Source organism: Cheilinus undulatus, linkage group 7 (assembly GCF_018320785.1).
Source record: "Cheilinus undulatus linkage group 7, ASM1832078v1, whole genome shotgun sequence".
Classification (NCBI taxonomy): domain Eukaryota; kingdom Metazoa; phylum Chordata; class Actinopteri; order Labriformes; family Labridae; genus Cheilinus; species Cheilinus undulatus.
In genome coordinates this window covers 28,412,620-28,437,276 of record NC_054871.1, presented here as the reverse complement: position 1 = coordinate 28,437,276, position 24,657 = coordinate 28,412,620, and the positions used below count along the sequence as shown (strand labels likewise).

General features: G+C 37.2%; 1 protein-coding gene across 1 annotated transcript; it reads left to right on the top strand.

The window, feature by feature from the left end:
- The first annotated feature begins 1,083 nt into the window (after positions 1–1,083).
- On the top strand, positions 1,084–24,027 carry LOC121512283 (guanine nucleotide-binding protein subunit alpha-11-like). The gene is made up of 8 exons (XM_041791458.1): positions 1,084–1,339; positions 1,667–1,841; positions 9,721–9,905; positions 10,214–10,368; positions 13,482–13,610; positions 14,450–14,579; positions 16,071–16,224; positions 21,511–24,027. The coding sequence occupies exons 2-8, from the start codon at positions 1,691–1,693 to the stop codon at positions 21,714–21,716; spliced, it is 1,110 nt and encodes a 369-aa protein (XP_041647392.1). The 5' UTR covers positions 1,084–1,339; positions 1,667–1,690; the 3' UTR covers positions 21,717–24,027.
- The last annotated feature ends 630 nt before the right edge of the window (positions 24,028–24,657 follow it).

Below are 24,657 nucleotides of genomic sequence, written 5' to 3'. Positions count from 1 at the left end.
GTGAAAACGTTTTTTGGACACTGTTTAAGGTTTAGTGTCAGATATAGGCTTTACAGCGGTGCATTGTCATTCACTGCAGTTTAAATGTCAACATCACGGACAGCATGGGTCAGGCCTTTTAAGTTTTGTAATGCCCTAAACTGTCATTGAGGGCTTAATGCTAACACGAGGCTATAAGTGGTTTGGGCTGTGCTTCTTATTGTGTTATTTCTGTCCTATCTGCCAACGTCATGCAAAATACCCAAGTGAGACTCGTGCAAAGTTTATTTGCTTTGGATTTATGCACCCAAGGAGTGGTTAATTCCAACAATGATGAATCACATTTTGTAGGATGGAAAACAAATCTTCACTAAATCTATAGTGTACCATGTGGACTCCACCTCTTTATCACACTGCACATTTGGTCACGATAGAATTAACAATGTTGTGTCAGGTCCTTTTCTCATCTGAAAACTGGTGGAAAATGTTTTTAAGTTCGAGGTGTAAAGTATAATCAGGCCTATAGTAATAAATATCATTATCTGTTTTTTATTTTATTCAAATTTTATTCAACCAGGTAGTCCCTAAAGACTAAGATCTCGTTTTTGAGGGAGACCTGACCAAGAAGCACACCAGTAACAAGAGGAACAACAAAAGTAAGAAATATGACGTATAATATGAGAGACAAGGAAAAGGATAAGTCCAGCAATCAAACTTTTCAGTTAAATTGCATTTTAGCATAGTTTGATACAGTAAGATAAGATTTCTCAGATATAAGGTGCTCTGCAAGTTATTCCAGGTCCTGGGAACAAAATAAACAAAGGCTCGTTTGCCCTGCTCAGAACAAACCCTTGAAGCCAGGAAAGAAATTAATATACTTTTAGGTAAACGTAGCCTACATAATATAAAAACTGTAATTCTTTAAATTAAAATTCGGCATCATGAATGAATGTTGATGCCATTACCGGTACCATTGTAAAATAGCAAAGGTATGCTCTTATTTTCTTGTCATGTCGTCTTACTTCCTGCGCCTCATGCGCTCGTGAGCCGCCCTCTCGCTCTCGCCTCGAGCGCGTTCCTGTTTCAGGGAGTTTTGAGAAGAGCTCACACACACAGACATACACACTGACACTCTGCACATTCCTCTGTAGGTGCGGCGGACTTTCCCGAGCTGCAGGTTGTTTCGTGTGGACTTAAAAAAAAACTTAAAGAAGTGATTCAACTCAGTGTCAGTGGGTTAATGAAGCTGTTAATGCTTTAGCGTTAGGAGCAACTAGCTGTTAGCCACAGGTGCGGTGGGAAATGGACCGCGAGACGAAATCAGTGCTGGTTTTCAGGGAGTGTGACGGACTGGTTTGAGGTACGGAGAGGTTTTGTTTCTGTTTGTGACTTTAAAACTCATATTATTTTATTTTATTTTAATTGTTACAGCATCCAGCACTAATTGTAAAAGTTGAGATGATAAACAAAGACAGTCTACCAGGCAGAGGTCTTACAGCATTACATTTAAAAATAAACTTTAAAGGTCTGACCTTTTACTGCTGAATATTAGATTTCTACGAAACCAGGCATGAGGCAGGTTTAATTATCTAGAATTAAAACAAATGGGCTCGATTGGACACCAGGCGATATGACAACTTTATTGCCAGTGCTTATCATCTTATAACAACCTATTATTTATTTACAGTGTCATCTCAGTGGTTTTGTGGCCATGGCGGGTTGTTGGCAGGTGTGTCGCCGCACCTGTCTGTGTTGTCTGTCCGAAGATGAGAAAAGGAGCATCGCTGTGGACAAAGAAATCCAGAGGATCCTCAAACAGCAGAAAAAGAAGGAGAAAAGGGAAATTAAAATCCTCCTATTGGGTCAGTAACTGCACACACACACAGTACAGCACGCAGCTGTTTGTTCCTCTGTTATAATAGGCCTAGTTATGGCAGTATGTTGCCAGTTGTATTTATCAAGCAAACAGGAGAAGTTAAACTAGCTTTAGGTACAATGAAATCAGAGGAGAAACACCCCACATACTGATTAAAACTGTTTGGCCTGTTTGGTAGCCTAAAGCAACAGGAGAAAACTATGTAAAGTATGTGTCACTGTGTGGGTATGTAAAGAATGGGCTAGATTGGGATTGGTAATACCTGAAAACCACAGCGACACCAGGCATACTTTACAGCTGGTTTGATCACTTCATTTTCATCAGGACTTTTACCTCCTGAGACCTGAGCTTTTTTTGGAAAGCACTTTAAGTTTCTCCCACCTATTTGAAATAAGTAGGGTCTAATTAGTTAAATCATCAGCCACATCTTTGAACAGGAATTTCTTGGAAATTTTCCTTTCCAAAATCCCCAAATTATTAGACATATTATTAAAGTATCTCATAAAAAGTAACTCCAAATTTCTTAAAATGGCTGTCAAATCTATGAGTGAAACTTTGTCATAAAGCTTTGGAAATTCCATGCAAATTTCTGAAAATTTTCAAGCCAATCCCCCTAAAATTTCTTGACAAATTCAAAAAAATGTACAGATACCTTCTCCAAAGTTCCATAAAATGACAAAAACATCCAAATGTCTAAACAAATTCCTTGAAATTTTCCATTAAAAATTATTGAAAATTTCAGATTACAACCCTAATGCACAAGTCTGGATCCAATTCCTAAACATTTACAAAGAATTTTTCCCAAATTCCCCATCAAGCTGCAAAAAAAGTAAAAAAAAAAAAAAAAAAGAAAATCCTAAATATTCCAATGAAACTCTCCAAAATATGCAAAATATCCCATACATTTCTTTGAATTACCTGATAATTTCCAAGCAAATTCCCCTAAACACCCAAAGAGCAAATCTCAAGCAAATTCCTTAAATAATTCTGAACAATTATCTCAAAAATCCTAACAGCATGATTACCATGTTGTAGGAAAGCCACAATATTTCTTCCTCATATGTGCATACAGGGTTGGAGGTTAAGGCAGGAAGCAATATCTGGTTCTTAAGTTTGATTATAAGTATATAAAACTTTAATCACAGCTGAACACATTAGCCGAATAATCTAGAAAACTCATGGACTAATAAGATGACATATATAGCTAATGAAGTACCCAATTTGATCCTGGCAGCTGTAATGATTAAATGCTCTTCATCTAGCTCTTATTAGCCAGATTTGGAATTAGACTGAAATTCACACTTTTAGGACTGTTGGGTCATTTACATTTAAATTGTCTAATGGGTTCATCTTTTTCAACTGGTTAAGATCTGGTTGCCAAATGGTATGAATGTTGTCATGATGACATCATTTTTTCTGTTCAACAAACCAAAAACCAAAGATGATCTATTTAAGATAAGTTAAAAAACACTGTTTAAGCGACTACATCATCTCACTGCAGCCACAGCGATGTAAACATGAACACAACTGCTCTTTAATGATTAATTTCACCTTAAAACAATTTAAATTGTTGAACAAGTCAAAAGTCATCTGCACCTTGTGTTCTCAAGCATTTTATTTTTTAACCATTCCAACACATTCCTATTTAATCCATAACAAGTCCCAGGTCTATATCCAAACAGGGAATTTAAGACTGCACAAATCCATAATGAAAAACAAACAATTTAAAATGTAAACACTGAATTTTTACATAAAGGACATAAAGGGGGGTGGGGGGTAAATTGTAATTAACTACAGAAATTCTGACATTAATCATGATTAAAGAATATATTTTTTGACAGTCCTAGTTATTTTGTTTCGAAAGTTAATGATTTATCTGAATGTATAACTAGAAACATTTATAATGTGCTGCATAGAGCACATGGAACTAATATTGAACTATTTCAAAACTGATTAGAAGAACCAAAGGAAAAAAAGTTTGGGGATATCTCAAAAAACTGTTAAATCCAAACTAGCATAAAATGACTAATGAGTTTATTGGTGCAATGTTTAGCCTGGGTCTGTATGCAAAAATCTTTATGAAGAGAAGTATTAAAAGTATAGAACTATTGTGGAAGAAAATAGATATAAGAAATATAAAATTTAGTTAACTTATATTTCAAGGATATGCAAGATGGAATATGACAATAGAGTATTAGGTAATAATAAGAAAAACCATAAATATATATGGAGCATGTAAATTAATATTATTGGAAATGGAGCCAGAAACATATCCTCTGTGTTTTATTGATACCAGTAAAACCAGTGCTGATATGGAGTGGTTAACTATGTTATTAAATTCTTTGTAAATGAGGGATCCGAACTGAAATAAATAAATCAATGACCAAGGAACAATCAACAAAATAAATGACAGCCATGGGAAGATCATTTCAATATCAATGTTTCTAAGAGCAGTAGACCAAAGAGGAGGCAGAGACCTGGTAGGAAAAGGCAAGAAAAAACAAAACTTGCTGCTGAGTTTTATAGAACTGATATAACAATAGTCTAGCAAGTCACTGAAGGTATGATGAAAAATAAATAGTGAAACCTATGACTTTAATTTGTAATTTGTCATTGTAAAGTGGTACAGTCCATTGGAAATTGATCATTGCAAAATCATACCACGACAAAAAAGCTGGTGATAATAACAACTTTAAAAATGATGAACTCATTCAAAGTTAAAAGTGTTTATAGCAAGTTTTTCATTGAGAAACACATTTCATAGCAACAGCCAGTTTGGACTCAGACCTAAAAGATTAACATCTACTGCACACATTTAAAGCTGCAGTAAGTGATTTATTTTTAATGTCGTATGCCCACAAAAACAACACAACCCGACAGGGTCTTGTTATTAAAGCCATCTAAAAGAATAACACACTTCTGTAACGCCTCCTCGCGCTGCACTCTCACTTGAGGAAAACCAGCAAGGGACGAGGCTCCAGCCAATGAGCAGGCTAGCACTCACAGCCAATCACACAGCTCAGATCAGAGGGAGCATTCCTATTGGCTGCTGTATTAGGTGCGCTTCCGCCTCTCAGCTCAGTGAGTTGATACAATGACGGAGTTACCAGCGGTGTTCGGTCCTATGTAGAATTTGTTCATGCTGAGATGAAGTGTTTTCTTGCCTGTAATCCGGTCATTGATTTCAGTGGAAAAGCGGAGCAAAATCACTCCATTAGAGCTTTGCCACCATCAGTATTCAATTCGGCGGACATGCTCATCCGTGAAGAGGTATGTGAGAAGAGGGGTGGAGCCACGGAGCTTAAACAGAGAAGAACTGGAAGGGAGGGGGAGTAGAGTTGATTCTACATGGGTCTCATCAAATGTTGCATCCTCAAGTTTTAAAGTAATAGAGGGAATCCCAAATTGTATAGACATAGGGAGTGTGCCATTAGAGTATTTATTGTTTTAAAGAAAGCATTTGACATTGTACCACACAATATATTGCTCAAAAACTTAAGAGGTACGCTATCAGGGGGGTTAACCTATTTGGGTAAGTAGCTATTAACAAAACAGATGACAGTTTTTAACTACAGTTGGACAAAAGTCAGCATACTTTGCATCTGTGGTAAGTGAAATTAATGCTATGGCACTATGCTGTATGGAAACCCCAAAAGAAACGGAGATGTACACATAACTATTGACAACAAGAGAAAAGAAAGAGTGTGTGTTAATAGATTCCCTGGTGTAATATTTAAACACAAATCTGCTCAAAACCCAACGCATGATGCATTATAACAAAGCTTTCTAAAGATATGCTGTCATGAAAAACCAAGACATGTTTCAGATCAAACAGCTCTGCATGAGACACTTAAAAAGCACCTTCAGCTTCACCTTCAGATTACAAATAAAAATGTATATCTTATGAAAAATAATGTGAAATTCCATTAACATAAAAAAGCCCAAGCTCTTCAAAGCACATTTCTTTTAATTTCTGGATCTGGATTTATTTGAATTGAATTGAATTTGTGGAAGAGTTTGAAAAATGAACTCAAACAAAGATCAACTTAATTCAGTTCCAGAAATGTAAAAATATATATTTTCTATCAGTATAAAAGAGTAGATTGTTAAATAAGATTGCAATTTATGTCTTTATTGTCTCTGGTATTGACATAGATGATAAATAATTGTTTTGAATATAATGTTAACATGCAGTAATAGGATAAAAAAAAATGTAAAAATCCATCCCCTTTTTAAATATGTGTTGTTTGCTATATGTGGAATATGTTTGCTAACACTGTTGTTTAGGTTCACCTTAGGTTCACTGTGTTACGTTTTTTATCATTTCATGTAAAGATAAAGTCATATATCATAAGAGGGCCACACAGTCTTAACCCTAACATTATGGTTTCACCACATCATTTTGGAAATATAATGTTAAGAGAGAGAGCAGGGCCACAATTTCAATAGTGCCCTGAATTGATCAAGTATGTTTTTTATAAGGCATTAAAATAATCAAATACTCAAGGTGTTAGGGGGGTTAGAAGAACCTCTGCTTAACAATTCCCTCCTGGAAATCCTGCAGTAATACAGAGACGGTAAACAATGATATGAATTATTGTCACATCTAACTTCCTCTTTCTCTGTTTAGAAGGTTGGAAACAAATGTTTACGTACAGGAACTGGAGTGTCAATCAAACCTGCACTCACAAGCACTTGAGGAAAATAAAGAAAGCTGTAAAGTTCCTTTTGCATACAGCTGTGCAATCCACTACTGCTCTCATCTAATGTGATTTTGCAGTGAAAATCCACAACTGTGCAACGAAATAGCTTAACAAAACTGAAGTGATATTTTATTGAAATTTAACACTATTTGATTTTGCTGCCACCGGCTTTAGATAAGAGTGATAAAAGGAAATTATATTATCATTAGTGTGCAGTGGCAGTGTTTTAGACTTGTTTTTACTCTTTAACGAATCATTTCTGTCCGTTTTCTTGTGACAACGCATTATTTTTGTTGTTATCTCGAGATAACGCTGGTTTTCTTGTGACGACTTAATTTTTGTATTATCATGGGAAACAATGTTTGTTTTCCCGTGATAATTAATTGATTTATCCCGTTATCATGGGAAGACGGAGTAAATATGTGAATACACACTGATAAAAATATTCAGCCCAATCTACTTAGAATAAACCTAGGCAACTTTTTGCATCAATTATTTTTGTAGACTAGCCAGATTAATCTTTGTAAAAACTACTATTCTGTTTTAGTTCACGAACAAAAAATTAAAGTGAAATTTACTTACATTTTTCAAGTAGATTCAACAAGACTAATCTTTGTTTAACTTAATTTTTTCTTTGAAATACATGTAAGCATAATTTGTGATTCCCTCCCACCAGTGGTAGTCATTAGAAACACCTGTAACAATGCTTGCAAAGGAAGTATCTGCATTTGTTTCCTCCCCTTCTTGATTTTCCCTCATCACTAAAATTATCAGAGAATGGTTACATTTTTGACCACATAACTAAGTCAGGCAGTCAAACTCAGTTTCAGGAAGTACTCTTTTCACTCATGGTGCAAAAGTGTTGACCATCAGAATCAACAATAATCCATCAGTAAGATGAACAAAGAAAGGATCTAAACTCACCTGATCACATTTAACACATATAAACACTCTGCCCCAGGGCATCATGTGAAAATTCTGCCCACATATCCCCAGATTTGAATCCAACCAATCTGATCTATTATCACTGCCATGTCTTCAGTTACCAGTTCATCTATTCCTGCTTGTTAGAAAAGCCATTTATCACTAATTTGAAATACCCACAATGCATCACAGGGGGCATTTATTCATGGATAATGTAGTATTTTGTAGTTTTGAAACACAGAATGAAACTGAGTAAAGGAAACAACATCAGGCTTAGTTATGTTGATAAACTTTGGAAAATTGGCTTACATTACCTAAATTATTCTTGTTTAGGAAAAAATCCACAATGTCTTTTATTTTTAACAAAAGAAACTGACAAAAACATTAGGTGTACTTATGTCAAGCTAGAAACTTGGATTTTTATTGTTAATTGCACAGATTAAATTAAGTTAAATTAACTTTTGCCCAGATTTATTTTTCTCAGTGCATGGCCCTTTAGGGCTTCCTTATTTATTTGTCTATTATTATGATTTATTGACAACCTTACAGGGAAATTTTTTAATATCCGATTCTCCCAAAACTCCATTTTAACTGCAGCATGCTTCTTCAGTTCTTCTCATGATGATGATGATGATGATGATGATTATTACTATTAAAAATCCTTTATTATTATTATTATTATTATTATTATTATTATTATGTGTTAATCAATAAAGGCTCCCATGGTAAGTTTTATGCTAATTATAAAGCAGACTGAAATAAAATATGACTAATGATCTAAGATCAGTTTTTAATGCATAAAAATTTAACTTTTGTATATGTTATAAATAAGTTCAAATAATATATTACATAAATTGGCAAATGGGCTAAAGCACAAAATCTTTAATTCATCTTAACTGACTCCTGAAGAAAAAGAACTGATTCTTTCGCTGCTAATATCTATCTTTTTTACCACCGGTCATCTGCCAACTCTAACCTCATCTACTCTGGATGAGCATTATCTATGAACTTTTAGTACCCTTTATAAACTCTGGTCCGATGTGATAAACCTGTACAATTTTTCAATGTGAATAGTTGGTAAAGTTAAATGTTTACAGCAGAATTTCCTCCTGTGTGTTTCGATAATAATATAAACATTATTCATTCAATATTTGTGTTGTTTTTTGGTGGTTTCCCTACATATTTCTTTTGAGGAAAATGACAGCTTTGACTGTATAAAGAAAAGTTTCAACATCACTTGGGTGAAAATCTGGTGATTTACAAAAAGAGCAAGCAAAAATCATTGAGGTTTGTTAACTCAAACTGGCTGATGGATCACTTAAAGTGTCAGACTGTTGATATTTGTGTTAGATAAGTGTTAGGCAGGAGTCACAAACCTGCTGAGCCTTTATTTCTAGAGTGTAGCCTAAGTAAGTAAATTATAGCTTTGGGAAGGTATAATTTCTAATGACCTAAGTAAATATTAATTAATGCTGAAGCCTGTTTGTCTTGTCGTAGTGTGGGTGCAGGTGGTGCACAGTCGATCTGAAGTTTTTGCTTGAAATTGGTTGATGGTGCTAAAGATGCGAGCCTTTACCCAAATCAGTAAGGAAGATGAAACTATAACAATAAGCTCCTTAAAAAACAGGACCTTTTTTGTATGGTTATTGCTTCTTTCTTCAATCAAGACAGACATTTTTTGACAGGGGTCCACTGTGGAATCAGTGACTTTTTTATCAGCTTTTCACCAATCATCCCCACAAGGGTGTTCATATCAGCGGGTGTTTTAGAGATTTCAACTCATCAGACCCTCATGTGTTTGAACAGTGAGGAGTTAACCCATGAGGTCAGGCTCTCGTCAACAAACAGGGAGGTTCAAACACATGCACTGGGGTGCTAGTAGTCGTAGGTGCTGTTGTTTTTAGAGTCCTATTCTGTCTGATAAATATTCATAACCATGTTTAAACACACACATACTCAATACTCAATACTCTGCCAGACCACCAGTGAACTTTGCCAGTTCTTCTCCCCTCTTTCAGTGAACTGTGAATACTTCCGATTGCAAGCAGCAGTGAAATGAAGTTAAAAACTGTCGCAGCATCAGACCTCTCTACTTGTCTGTTATCTTGACTCACTATTTTAAGCACAGATGTGAACAAACAACCCAGAAAAAAATGCCACATTTCTGATGTTTTTTGTAGGAGTTCATGTGTGATGATTGACATCTCACGGTTGTAATTTTAATGCTTTTTGACTCAGGAACTGGGGAAAGTGGTAAAACCACCTTCATCCGTCAGATGAGGATTATCCATGGACGGGGCTTCTCAGAGGAGGAGAGGAGGGCCTTTGCCAAATGCATCTTCCAGAACATTTTTACAGCCATGAAGGCCATGACAGGAGCCATGACAACACTCAAAATCCCCTACTCTAACCCAGAGAACGAGGTAGACCGGCATCCACACTGGACCAAACCAAAACAAACATTAAAGTGCAAACTCACAAAAAATGCACAGCAATGCAGGCATTCAGATAGTTGTGGATTATGCCCACATTAAACAAGAGAAAACAGAAACACAGAGCATTTTGTAGTCTATAAATAGAAGATGGAAATATCATAGTGAACTCAGCATTACATGAGTAAGACCAATGTTAAAAAATCACAGTGGTTACCTCTGTCCTCACTCTGCTCTAACAGACTTAAGACAATATCTCTAAATCATACAATCCTAGACTGCCTTGTTCTGTCTTCCAGATCTATGCCAAGTGGGTGCAGGATGTAAACACAGTTCAGGTCACCCAGCTGGATCGGGGCTACGTCGACGCAATCCGCCGTCTCTGGGCAGACTCGGGCATCCGGGTCTGTTATAGCCGCCGCTGTGAGTACCAGCTCCTGGACTCCACAGAATAGTGAGTATGTGTGGTACAGCTACACCCTCATTCTGGGTGGAGAACCAGTGCTATAACATGATAAACACCTGTCACAGTGTCAGGCTGCCTAAGATGATATCACAAGATGCAGAGAGTATTTCACAAGACAGGACATCATACCTTCACTCTTAGTGGGCCCAGATGTTGAAATTACAGTGTAATTACCAAACTAGATTTGCATTCACTCATCATCTTTAGGTTTAAAAAAAAAATGTATCGATCTTTCAAGCTGTGAAATAAATCAGTGTTAAATAAATGCCAATGAACAGGATGAACAGGATGACGTGTGGGTGACATATTGTAGTATTGCTTGACAGGAGGGTACAATTTTGAAATGGTTTCCAGGTGAAGCCTCGACAAGCTTCTCCTATCCAGCTTATTCCCAGCCACCATGATACATTTGGTGAAGTTTGGGTGTGACATCCAGTTCCTTCTGTCAAAGCACCGTTTCCATAGTAACATGACGCTACTCTAACCTGGCCCGCCAGATGGATTTGTTTCACTGCCCTTTCCCAAAAACCCCTCATAGACAGCGATTGGGAAAAGGCAGAGCATTTGAAAAAAATTTGCAGGGTGATTGGATGAACGTTCTGTCTGTCACATCTTTACGGGCCAAACAGAGCAGCAAAACACGTGACCTAGCCACAACCAAGCTGCGCCCGAACCGAAAGAGTAAACTCCATACAGAACTGCATAACGCGAACCATGGCGACTGCAAACATGTCAGCACACAAATTTTGTCTTTTTTGAAACGTAAACAACTCACTGCTGTTCTTTGTTCTTCTTTTAACAAAGAAATGTTGTCAAGTTCTGATAAAACTGGCGTTTTTGCAGCATCCACGCTAATGTTTTTTGCCATAATTGCACCGGGCTCTTGTTGCTGCTTACTTATGTCACGACTCTGCCATGCCTGAAAGTACTGCCCCTTTGCTGATTGGTCCTGTCACTTTCTAGCCGGGCCCAAACGGTTCAGATGGGAGCTTTGCAAGATGGATTCGCCAGTGAGAAACACGGAAACAGGCCTAGCCATCTGCTTTGCAAGGTTAATGCTACCCCCTGATTATCACAGCAATTCAGAGATAAAAATGCATGAATATCATCTGTTATACCTCATACAGGTGATGTGACTATTGTGTTTTGCTAAAGGAAGTTTGACACAACCTTATTCACTTTAAAGCAGCTGTAGAGCCCAGTCAGAGCCTTTACATTTTTCTCTTTATTTGTGGATGTTTTGAATTCTTATTCTCGGTTATTTCACAAACTAGTCCCTCTTGATTGTGCATTTTTTTATTAGTATGCCTGATTCATGTGTATACAGTGTAAAAATATTTAAAGTTTATAAATCAATCAAGCAAAAATGAAGGCTTTTAGAGAGTATTAAAAAGTCTTAACTGAAACAATGAAGTCTTAAAACTTGTAGCTGTTTTCAATTTTTAAATTGATCAAAAACTTGATTTTTTTCACGTTTTTGTTTTTATGTTAAGTTTAAATCACAGATTGTGATGGAAATCTTCCATATCTAACATTAGGCTGTGCACTTGTTTATGTTCTGGCCCGTTGAGCGATTAGTGCCCTAACTAGCAAGTTCACTGTGTGATCGAGCAATCTGTGCGTGCATATTATAGGTAAATGCAAGCTTTCTGAAAAGAGAGGTGGGAGGAGAAGGGGTTGGAGCTGAAGCTGATACTTGTTAACATTTTACAGGATTTTGTAAATCAAAACTAGCTTTGCCTAATGTAATACAAGCTGAAAGACTTAATGTAAGCACTATAGCACCTCAAAGAGAGTTTTATTTACATACTACACTAACAAATACTATCTGCATTTTCTTTACTATGATGACACATTTTTATCTTACAGTCTGCATAAAACATGCACACAACTGTCCCAGCAGTGTACCTGGTTAGAAACTGAAGATGCACTGGGGTCTTACAATATATTAGGAGGGTCTTAGAAGAGGTCTTAAAAAGTATTCAATTCAATGTCAGATTTTAAAGCCTGTTAAAACACCACAGCTGTGAAAGGTACATATTCTGGTTATTAGTAAAACCACGGACATTTCATAAAATATGACTTATAACTTCCATCTTGAATTTACATTTAGTTGGATGTTTGATTAAATTATGTAGGTTATCCACTACAGTTAGCCATTGGGAGAAACATAGTTTTTCTGTCTACCATATCATTGAAAGTTCTCCTCATAATAACACCTACAGCAGAGCACCTGGGAATAAGGGAGATTGGATTGTTTTTCACTGAAAACATTGGGGAGGCTGGAGAAGCTCTTTTAGTTCAGAAAGTGTTTTATGTCTCATTATTTTAAAACTTTTTTTTTTAATATAAAATCAATTTAAGTTTTCTTTTAAAAAGAAATGGAAAGCTCAAGGTTTGTCAAAGTCCACTAATGACCAAAATGTTTTGGGGTTGGAGTGTTATCGTGTTTTTACTCACTCAAAATGCTTTTGTTTCTAACTTAGTTGTTATTCCTCCTCATGTCTGTGGTTTTCACAGCAGTATTCAGAGTTCAGTGTTTTATGTGTTTTTTAAATAGAGACCACTGGAGGGGGCTACAGCACTACAGGCTGTTTTTCTCTCAGTCTATTTTCAGCCATGTTGAAACCACCAGTTGATCAAAGAGTATTTGAGGACAACAGCCAAATGTCACTCGAGCAGTTAATCGTCTTTATTGAACTGAAACTATCATGAAATGATTGGACTGCCAGCAGCTGTGAGCTTCATGCTCAAACATGTCAGAGAACAAAGTCTGGCCTCAGCCTGTCTCTGGGTTTTCTCTCTTTTCCTACACTGCTCTGTGTTTACCCAGCAGCTCTATCACCATTGTTTGCATGATAAGAGACAGGCAGTCAACATAGGCTAATGACAGCTTATATCAGCACAAGCTGTAAAACTGGAGTTAGTACACCAGCTGATATGGGCTCACTTAGGTCTGTCATGTATTTTAATCAGTGTTTTTTTTTTTTTTTTACATTTATTCTGTGTCATTAAAGCTTGTTTTACATGCATGAGGGTGGATGTATTGATAAGGCTTTCTCTCAGCACTGTTGTAAAATTTTATCTTTTTTCTCTTTCAGCTACATGAGTAACCTGGACCGCATCTCTGCCCCAGAGTACATCCCCACAGAGCAGGACGTGCTGCGAGTTCGATTCCCCACAACGGGCATCCATGACTATTCTTTCACCATAAAAAACATCACACTAAGGTGGCCACTCTTTAACCTGTTGGGGGGATGAATCTAATACCCACACTATTCACTGCACTGTGCAAAAAACACCACAGACTCTCACAAAGGCTTTGTCTGCTCACACCTGTTGGGGTGATTTAGGATCAGATTTCTCATGTTGTGTTGCAAAGCTCCTGGCAGGTAGTGACGTGTCGCTCTGCGGTTTCATTTCAAACATCTGTTAGTATTTCTTCTTTTTCAGCAGAAAAAAATCCAGTGTTTACCTGAAAAGCAACATTGTGTTCCCTGCTCTTAAACTGAGTTTTAAAACAAGCTAAAAAGAACAAATATTCATCAGATAAAGTAGTGGTCTTTATGTGGTAATACAGAAGTGAGCCATTTGTGTTGTAGTTTTAAATTTTGCTTTTATCAAAGAAAACATCAGCTTCAATTCTGAGTAAGTTCTTTCACAAAGACAGTTGCTTTTATTTGTCACACATGTCACATGTGTGGAACATGACACATTACATTGGTGTTTGGTGCAGTCTACTTCCTCCTTCCTGAATAAGCATGATCTGCTAATTAATAGCTGTGAGAAAGCCAAATGTGGGTGTGAGAACAGTGCATAAGCATTTCAACAGTTGCAGTGGCGTTGTCATCTCTGCTCCGTACTCCAGCACAGTGAATTTGTGCCATTATTTTTGTGTCATTAATGCAGCCCTGTTCCACATGCATGGACTCAAATGACATCAGTTACTCTGAGCGCTTAAGGCTGAACGTGGTGGATGGTGAATGGACAGAAATAGAGCAAATTAATATACCTTTCAAAGTGCTTTTTTGCCTATCCCTTACCTCTTCATCATCCCTTTTTCTGACAGGATTGTTGATGTTGGTGGCCAGAAATCAGAGCGTCGGAAGTGGATTCACTGCTTTGAAAACGTCACCTCTCTCATCTTTCTGGCGTCCCTTAGTGAGTACGACCAGACCCTGGAGGAGAGAGAAACCATTGTAAGTAAAAAACTGTGTTTACTTCTCTATTTTGACTTTATCAGTGAATCTGTCTTGTTGGAAAATTGTCCAAACCAAAAGGCAGCCTGAGCGATGACTTAATATATGAGGTTACTTTAAGGGCAGTAAGCATTAATGCATTAAAAATGATGAATTTATGTCTATAATTAGTGCAATAATTTTTTAATCAAGACTTGTATTGTCCCTTACAGTACACTTTTGTTTAGCCCCCACATTGTCTCCCTGCAGGCACAGTAATGTAAAACCAGTCCACCACTGCCTCTTAATGTCTCATTCCAGTTAAAAAACTCACAAACACCCCAGTGGAAAAGTCAAAAGTCATCTGCACCCTGTTGCTGTTCACATGATTCCTTTTCAGTCAGTAAAAAGGTGCCTTTTTCGGTGGTTTAGTTCATGTCATAATCTTTGATCTACATAAAGTTTTTTTTTTCTCGAAATAAATCAGATCTGTATCCAAACAGGAAATACAAACAAGAAGAAATAGTGTATTTTGAAAATGGGGAAATTAATTCCATCAACTAAAAATCACCTTAAACACCATCATAAGTCCATCTATCTGTCAATCCATCTTTCTTTATTTGACAGCCAGTGAATCATTTTGTATCTGTAACAAAAAAGTATTTAATGAAGAAAAGAATAATTCAGCCACAGTTCTGATAATCTGTCTTGATTTTATAACATTCAAAAATTGTTTTAAAAAGTATATTTTTTTATACATATTTTACTCTGGAAAACTCAAATCTACTTTTAAAGATACTTTATAGACTGACCATTAAGGAAATAAATAAATTATACTGAATATATAATCTATTTTTCTCACTTCTGCATTAACTTAAAACCAGGATTATCTGTGCCAACACCAATCAATGGTGTGAGAATAAGCCGATTTTATGCTTTCTGTTCATTTGTTTGTCAATCTTGTTTCTATCAACAAGTCAATTTAGTTGTTGGGTTGATAAAGCAGAGTTATAGGTACAAATCTGCCACTGAGAAAAGAACTATACATACACCATTTGAGCAAAAATACAGTATCTTTACCCATGATCTGTACACTTATCCATTGGTCATCTGTTGTTCTTCTCTTCTTTACCTTATCTTTACAACCACTGCAGTCATTTCATCCATTCACCAGCAGGTTTCACTCTAGCACAACAACCCTGCCACCCCCACCTTCTCCTCCTTCCCTCTCATACTGTCACCAAGCCCTTATCTCACCCAGCCACTTTTCTATCTGCCAACACATTCATTAACCTCACAGTGGCCCCATGTACTCCAGACCCCCCATAAACTCCCCCCTCCTCTCTTTAAAGGACCACCTCATCTTCAGCAATCTAAATCCCTCATGCTATCTCTCAGATTTTTTTTTTTCTTCAAGTGAAAATCATCTCTTAGAATCCTGTCTCTGTAATCAGTTTACCCCCCTCTGTTTTAAGTATCTCTGTGTTATTCCTATGATTTATTTTTCTTCAGAACCGCATGCATGAGAGTCTGGCTTTGTTCTACACTACCATCCATTCTCCATGGTTCCATAGCACCTCCATCATCCTCTTCCTCAACAAGACTGACATCCTATCTGACAAAATACAGACCTCTGACCTGCAGAAATACTTCCCCAGCTTCAATGGTAAGATGTGGATCCCTGTGTTTGTTTTTTTTAATCTAAAGAGAGGATATATGTGGCGACTGTGGCTCAGTAGGTAGAGTCATTCTGCAGTCAGAAGGTTATTGGTTTGTCACATGTCAATGTGTCCTGCAGGAGACACTTAACCCCAGTTTGTTCCCACTGCTGTTGCGTGTAAATGGGTATGGATTTGTATGAATGGGATTAGCTAATACAGATACCCAATTCTCCAAAGCAGCCTCTGCCATCAGTGTTTTAAGAAAGTGCTATATAAGCGCAACTCCATTTCCCATATATTGAAGAAGCTAGACTAACTAGAGGGAAGTCAGTTGGAGGAAACAAGATTCATCAAAATCAGCGAAAAAAAGATTTAGGTGATGCCGTTTTTTTGTTAAGTTACATATTTCATTTTGTGAAATGAGTCGTTGCCGTCTTTGTTAGTGACTTCACCACTTTTGTGGTGTGAATAATTCTGACTTGAACAAACATGTCTCACCCTTCACCAGACTAAAATGTTTGAAACTACCTGAAAATTCAAGTCAGGGTTTCCTGGCTGATAAGTGATAATGAGTGTATAGTAATCTTCAATATGGTACTGATATTCTGCCCTGAGATTACATCTAATATTAAAAATAGAGCTGAATCGGTTATCGGTATTAATGATAACTGTGATAAAATTTCCCCACGGTTATCATACTGTTAATATTTTAATTATAATGATAACCTTTAGCGATAACTGCGCTTTAATATCTGTGCTGTGTTTTGACATCAGCATTCATAGAAACAAAGTGACATGAAACCAATTTTGAATTTGCTCAGCCAAATCTTTTTGGTGAAGCTCAAAGTAAGGGTTCAATTACTGAAAGTAAGAAATTATTACAGTATTTGAAGGAATGCATGTGGGCGAAGTCTATTCAGTAGCCAATTTCAAAGCCTTCGTCTATCTTAATTTGAGCCTGTTTCTCACAGATGTGATTCCCCATCACAATGTGGACTGATTCATGTCAGAGTCCAAAGGGGTGGTGATGTTGTTTTTCTCCAGCCTATTTGCTTTTAGTCATCTCATCATATCCCCTTGCCCTGGTAGAAAAAAATATTTCCAAAATAATGTTTGCAAGGTGATAAAAATCCCACTTGTGTCCCTGACTCTGATGTTGAAAGATTCTCCCTCCATCCCTCTCCTGGCATCCACAAAGCCAACAATCATTAAAGCTCTTCAAGATAGCTTTATTTATGCACGCAGACATACAATGAGGACTTCCAGTTAGTTTGTGTGCTTAATGATGTGGCTGCAGATCTGCTGGTGTGAAAGGCTGCCCTAACACATCCCCTATCCAGCATTCTCCCACAACCCCCCCACCACCACCACAACCCTTTCTCCCTCTGTTACCCATGGCAACAACAGAGATATACTTTGCTTCCCGCAAGCTCAACCCCCACAAACCTCCAGGGGTACATTTGTGAAGTGTCTGTACATGGTGATAGTGAGTGACTGCAAGCATTTACCTGTGAGTGTGCAGTGCACCGACAGTGTTTTAACATCAACATTAGCGGGGTAAAATAATGACTAGCACAGGGTCAAGCTCTTTAATGTCAATTTAACCTTAACGACAACTCTGCAGAGTTCCCGCCCTGGCTGCTGTTGGCTGTTATCTGCTTCTAATGCCACTGTCCTGCTTCATTGCTCGCCTTAGTGCTACTGCGGTTGCTTTTAAAGGCTGCTGTTGTTGAAGCGCCCTTCAGTCTAGTAATTCAAAGAAAAATTAGAAATTTGATTAGTATATTTTTATTGAAACAAATTAATTTTTTCATTTATGAAGCAACAATACCAGTTTAACTTTAATGAGGGATTGATATTTTTTTTATTTAATATAGGGCTACATTTAATGTCTTCATTATTATTTCTGTCAGTAACAGGGCTTTTAATGCCTTAGGCTGTGGGCCTCTCCTTAGATAAAGCCTTGAAAAAGGTGCTGATTTTTTTTTTTAATTCATTCCTGGCTGCTAGGGAAATTCTTCTATAGAACCTAACCCTCAGGGATACCAAATAATGAAGCCAAAAGGCTAATGTTGCTGCTCAACTTGACTTCAGACTAGACCAAACACCTACATAAAAAAAGGTTCATTGTTAGGCTTTTTCCTCAGTTTTATTAGTAAAAGAATGTGGAGGAAGTCAGTGTAAATGTTTAAAACTTCTACTAACTCTTTGCTTAGACCAGACCATTTAGGAAAATTCATACAGTCATATTTATGTGCATCATTAGGTCTACAGTTCATTTAGAATGTATTCAGACCCCCTTCCACCAAAAATTTTTTTAATTAAACTACTATCAATATCCCATCATGACAAAGTGAAATCAGAACCTTGATTGGAGTCCATCTGTGGTAAATTAAATTGATTGGACATGATTTGGAAAGGCACACATCTCTCTATAGAGGGTCTCACAGATGACAATGCATATCAGAAGAAAAAATCAAGCCATGAGGTCAAAAGAACTGCCTGAAGAGCTCAGAGACAGGATTTCTGCAAGGCACAGAAAAGCAATGAAAGTTCTCAAGAGTACAGTGGCCTCCATAATTTTATTATAGAAGAAGTCTGGTACAACCAGGACACTTTCAAGAGCTGGTCATCCAGCCAAACTGAGGAATCTGTTTGAGGGGAGAAGGACCCCTGAAGGTGAGATGATCAAGAACCCAGTGGTCACTCTGACTGAGCTCCAAGATCATGTTTGGAGATGGGACAGAGTTCTAGAAGGACAGCCATCACTGCAGCCCTCCACTGATCTGGGCTTGATGGCAGAGTGGCTAGACAGAAGCCTCCCTTCAGTGCAAAACATATGAAAGCCCTCTTAGAGTTTGTATAAAACTCCACACAAATCAAAGAGGGCTTTCAGTGTAGTGGGAACAATATAAAACAAAATTAATAAAGGCATTAATGAAAACATACTAAATAAATCAAAAAACATTTTTTCGTCCTCTAAACTGATACTAATTAATGCCATTGTAGTTTTAGCTAGCTTTAGCATCATCTGACTGCATGGAAATAGTGTAAAAGCATAAACCAGGGGTAGGTAACCAGCCCACATTGGGCCACCTTCCTTGCTCATTGTAAGCCATTTTTAAATATTAATAATTTGTAGATATGAAGAAAACAGAACATATCTGCCATGAAGGATTTCAGCTTGAGTCATCAGTGTGGTATAACACCATGCACACATGGATTACAACATGACAAATAGGGATACTCATATCATAATCTTTGACTGCATGTTTTGTTTTTTGTAAGAAATAAGCTGGTATAATTGGCTTTAAATGTCTCTGTAAAACTTTTGTTATGCATTAGTTTTATTGGAAAAAAGTAAGTTCAATATAGCCTGTTGACCAAGATATCCACTGTTCATGCATTGAAAATTTTAGCTGTAATGGCTTCAATTTCATTTTAACCCCTAAATTAGCGATGCATGATATTGGATTTCACTGATATGCAATATGCCACTGTGTACAAATTGATTTTAGCTGATTCAATACCAATACCAATATTTTGATCTAATTTAAAACTTGAACCTCAGTCCTTAGAGCACACAAATTAAAGTTTGAGAATGTATATATGTACAAATTCCAACACACATGTGAAGCCTCTTTTCAAAACTCATGAACACACAAAGTAAAAGAAGTCTCAGTGGAGAACTTTTAAGGTGTAGTAAGAGGACTTAACCATCTCTTCATTCTTCAGATCATAGAAGAGCTACAGATTTAATCTAAAACCATTTTTTTCTTCCTAAATAAAGGAGACCCACAGTCTAATAATGCTCTCAGCTTATGATACTCTACAGAGCTCATTCACCAACCTCTGCTCTCCTGTCACACACCAGCCTCTGCTGCTCTGTCTCCTCCTCCTCCTCCTCATGATGCAGCTGTACATTCACCATGCATCAGACAATCTCCTATAGGGACTGCAGAGTCAGTTTTGCAGCATCTTGATTGACTGTTATTTAAATTTGGCGTTTATTTACAGTTCCAGTCGATCGTTTTAGTAAGTTTAGTTTTTTTCCGAATACTTTCACTTTCAAGCAGGAGCTGCGTGGGGATGAGAGCGGGGGTTAAACAGACCTTTAGGAGACGTGATCGGAACAGTCAACAGTCATTATAAATAGTCAGCGCAGCTGTGGTGCCGGTTCATGGCAGATATAATAGCCTAAATAAATGAATAAATCATACTGGCCCAAAAGTGCGTCGGCACACCGGGAAATGCATCCATCCCTGCAGAGTTGTCTGAGTGTCTCCAGTGTAAACAAATCCAGCATGGCGAGGGGGGCGGCTCTCTGCATTAGCGGTGTGCATGGCCAGCGAGTGGTGCGGGCTATATAAGACTCTACGAACTTCCTGTAACTCCGTTCATGTCGACAGTAGGAGAAAATAACTTAAGTCTTATCTGACATGATCTGAAAGCTGAACCTGTCATTCAAAAGTCTCTGTCCTTTATCCATTTCTGCTCGCTTGTACCGCATCACGACAGCGCCACTTCCTGGTCTGGCAAACTACGGGATGGGTCGAGGGTCATACAGAACGCGTATGCATTAATCATGCGACAAAAAAATTAGCGCCGTTAAAAGTAATTTGAGTTAGCGCAATATTATATATAACACGTTAACTATGACAGCCCTATCAAAAATATCAATGTTGGTCCTTTTGAAGCTGCATATTTGTTCCTTTCAGCAGACTATCTGTAGAATACTTATAGTTAAGTAAATTTAGATATAATTAAGAGTTCCCTACATTTGTACCAATGTGGTTCCCTGGCAGAGAGAATTAAATCAATGTGGCCCTATTAACATCCAAAGTTTGCAAAAACATTTTACCCAAGTCTCCATCTAACAGGTAAGATGAACACATGCTGAGTGAGAAAGCATTGCCTGACTATGTTAAAAGTGTTTTTTCATTAACTGTGGTAAATTAAGATTTTTGGGATATGCTTATTAGGAAGGCTCTTATCATGAAAACGAAAAAAATCATGATTTATTGTGAGATTTAGATCTTATTCAATATGAAGTAATTTTCTTTTTGCTCAAATGAGACACCTTAAAAATGTTTTAAACTCTGTTCAGGAGGCTCAGTACCAACTTTTGGAAAAAAGTTTAGGAAAAGTTAAACATGGCTGTCAAAATATTCCACAGGTCAGTCCATGGAGTAATACATTAATTGACTACAATTGTGAGCTCTAGTCTGAACCCAAACCAGTATTTTGCCATTTTGTAGTCCTTTTCCATCACTTCTTGTTATCTGTCACAGGTAAGAGAAAAGATCCAGAGGACGCAAAGAACTACATCCGTAAACTGTATGAGCAGCAGGCCGTCAACCGGGACAATAGGGAGGAATGGAAGACTCTGTACCCACACTTCACCTGTGCCACAGACACCAGCAACATCCGCAGGGTGTTCAGCGACATCAAGGACACAGTGCTGATCAAGTCTCTCAGGGACTACGGAGTCATCTGAACTTTGACTCAGCAGCTACACACAGACTAAAGCAGTGTTTTGTTCTGTTTGAACTTCTCACTGGAATAAGAGAAGCTCTGGTGAAATCTGTCACCTTTTTTTGCTTGTGAGGAATGTGAGGTTAATGATCGGACCACTCTTCATGCTTCTCCTCCTCATCATCATCATGTCCCTCATCAGGTGTAAATGAGGAAGTAGACAGTGAGAAAAAGGACAAACTTGCGTTCTTCCCTTTATTACAGTCACTTTCTGTCCTCATTTTTCCTCAAATAAAAACATGAGGTATTGAGAGGTGCACCAAGACTGAGTGACTGATCTACTGTGCTGCCATTGACGGAGTCATGCTTGGATACTCCAGCCTGCCACACTCACATTTAATATACTTAACTTAAACCCCCCAGTAAAATTAAGGTGTAGGGGATTTCCACACAGCAAGCATGCAAACAAAAATGCAGCATAAATGGTAACAGATGAGTTACAAAATACGGCTACTTTTTCCCTATAACACCACAAATTGTAGGATAATGTGTCTTTATTTGATGTCACCACAGAGAAATACGGATATAAAGCAGCTGCTAACACTAGCAACATTTCTTACACATTATCTATATTCGACACATTGATTTTACCTAATCAATAACATGCAGTCATATCTGGTAATAGACTTCTAAGAAGCTCCTCTTATGGTGCATAGTTTTTTAATGTAGAAACCTGTGTGTTTAAACAATTAATATTTATATTTTTCAATATGAATGCATATTTCCTGCCATGATCAAGGATTTTACAAAACACAATTTCATCTATTTTTCTACATTCAATTTTTATTTTACTTATTGAATCATAGATCTGAATCAAAAGGTATTGTAATTGTAAGGACAAGCTGCTCAGCACTGAATAAGGTATGAATTTATAGGTTTGTGAATAGTTGTTGGCATATAATTGTTTTTTTTGCTTAACACTCTCATTCCTGAAGTGCCACACTGGTGTTCTCATTTCTGACCCAAAGTTTTAAATATGACTTTGGTGGATGCACAAAAAGGACCGAGTCCTGACAATCAGGTCCTTTAAAAACTGAAGCTGCCCAAAAAGATAAAAATAAGCATGTGAAGAAAGAGATGTAAGAAGACACTGGATTACTTCTACGTGTGTGCTGTCAGTTGTCACAAAGCAAAAAATACAGTCCTCATCTACAGTTTCATTGCTATGAATTACTATGACTGGAGAACGGAGAAAATTTTTTTAATTTCATCTCTCTTTATATATCTAGCTGTTCAAAATAGTTTAAGGTTAGGCAGCTTGAAAGTCAGTTCTTCCCCCCTGAACTGAAGGTTTATCTTTCACCGACTGACCAGTAGATTTGTAGCTTTATGCAAACAAGCTCACCACATACGACTATATATGATAATATCAAACATCTGCTGTCCCCAAAACTGCTCCAAAGACTGTCTGAATCTTGTTTTATTATGTTGCTGCACATAGTGTCTAAAATATCGTGCTGAATTGAGTTCACAGACAGCATGAAGCCAAAAGAAGATTCACAAAAGTCATCACTAAACCTCTGAGCTGAGTCGCTATCTTGGTTTAATAGATTCTGCATGACTATCTACAACCAAATTCATTTAATTCCCCTGCTGTCAGTTCACCTCTCCACAATAAATTTAAAACAGAGTAATTACACACATTTGAAGACTGGCAAGTTTTAAAAGGTCACCACGTGAAGAAAGTGAGACTTATTTATCCTAGGAGTAAACAATCAATTGGCACTGAGTAGAATCAATAATGGTAAAAAATGTCCTACAGGTCATCTGCTGGGTGAAGGTTGGAGTAAATTAATACACAGCTGCAGTGACAACTGTGTGTCCTATTTATATCATTTTGTGTGAAGAGGTGAAGTTTATACTAATGATGAGAAGCGTGAGGTTGGCCCCCTCGTGCGTCATCGAGTGTTAAGTGTGTGCTGAGTGGAAAATGACATTGAAATTCATTAAATGAACTGACTGTAATGGGCAGCTTTTTATAGCTCATAATGTGTTTGTTATGTGTGTGATCTCTTCCTTCCTGTAGATGTATTTTTATCTCTTGATGCTGTCAAAGCTTTTCTCTACATTTACTGATGACTACTGTACTTCTGATTGAGTTTTTTAACTGCTGTATTTGTTAATACTGTTTATGATCTACATATTCCTGTGACTAGAGAGTGTGTTTGCTCATGAACTATCCTGCATAGGGAAACCTTCTCTCATACGGTGACAGTGACTTCTGTAGGCTCAGGTGGAGGAAGTGGGCAAAAATAGTTTTGTTAGTTAAATTAAAAAACAGACTTTTGACTACTAGATTGTTTTTTTTTCCTCTGTTGTCTTTCCTTAGAGTCTCTTTGTGTGTCTGCATGATGTGATTTTCTTTCACCACGTTGTCAGGCTGTCCCTGAGACAAATTGGTCTTATGCTAAAATCACACTCACTGTGAGATTCAGTCTGCAAATAAAACAGGGCAGGATATGAGCCTGACTGACACGTAGGATTTTTCCAACCAAGTAAGTTTTACAGAGTAGTTGTTTTTAAGAAGTTTCACTTGTTCATTTAAGTCTTATTTTTTAACTTTGTGCACAGAAATACACAAGCATGGAAACAGACACAACAGTTATAACCAAACACCAACAATAACAAGGAAATTATATTCTAGTATTTTTATTTAAATTTTGAATTTAATTTACTTTTTTATACAAAAAATAATTAAATATCAACATGAAAACAGATTTCTACAAAACAATGCCAATGAAATAAAAAATATATTAGTTAAAATAAGTGACTGTAGAAATATTCACCCCATTTAAAGTGACTCACCTAGGTCCAGTCGACTGGTGCCATTAGTCTCTCAATTGGGGAAATATGCTCCACCTGAGTGCAGTGAATGTGTCTCAAGTGATTGTAATATAAAGACA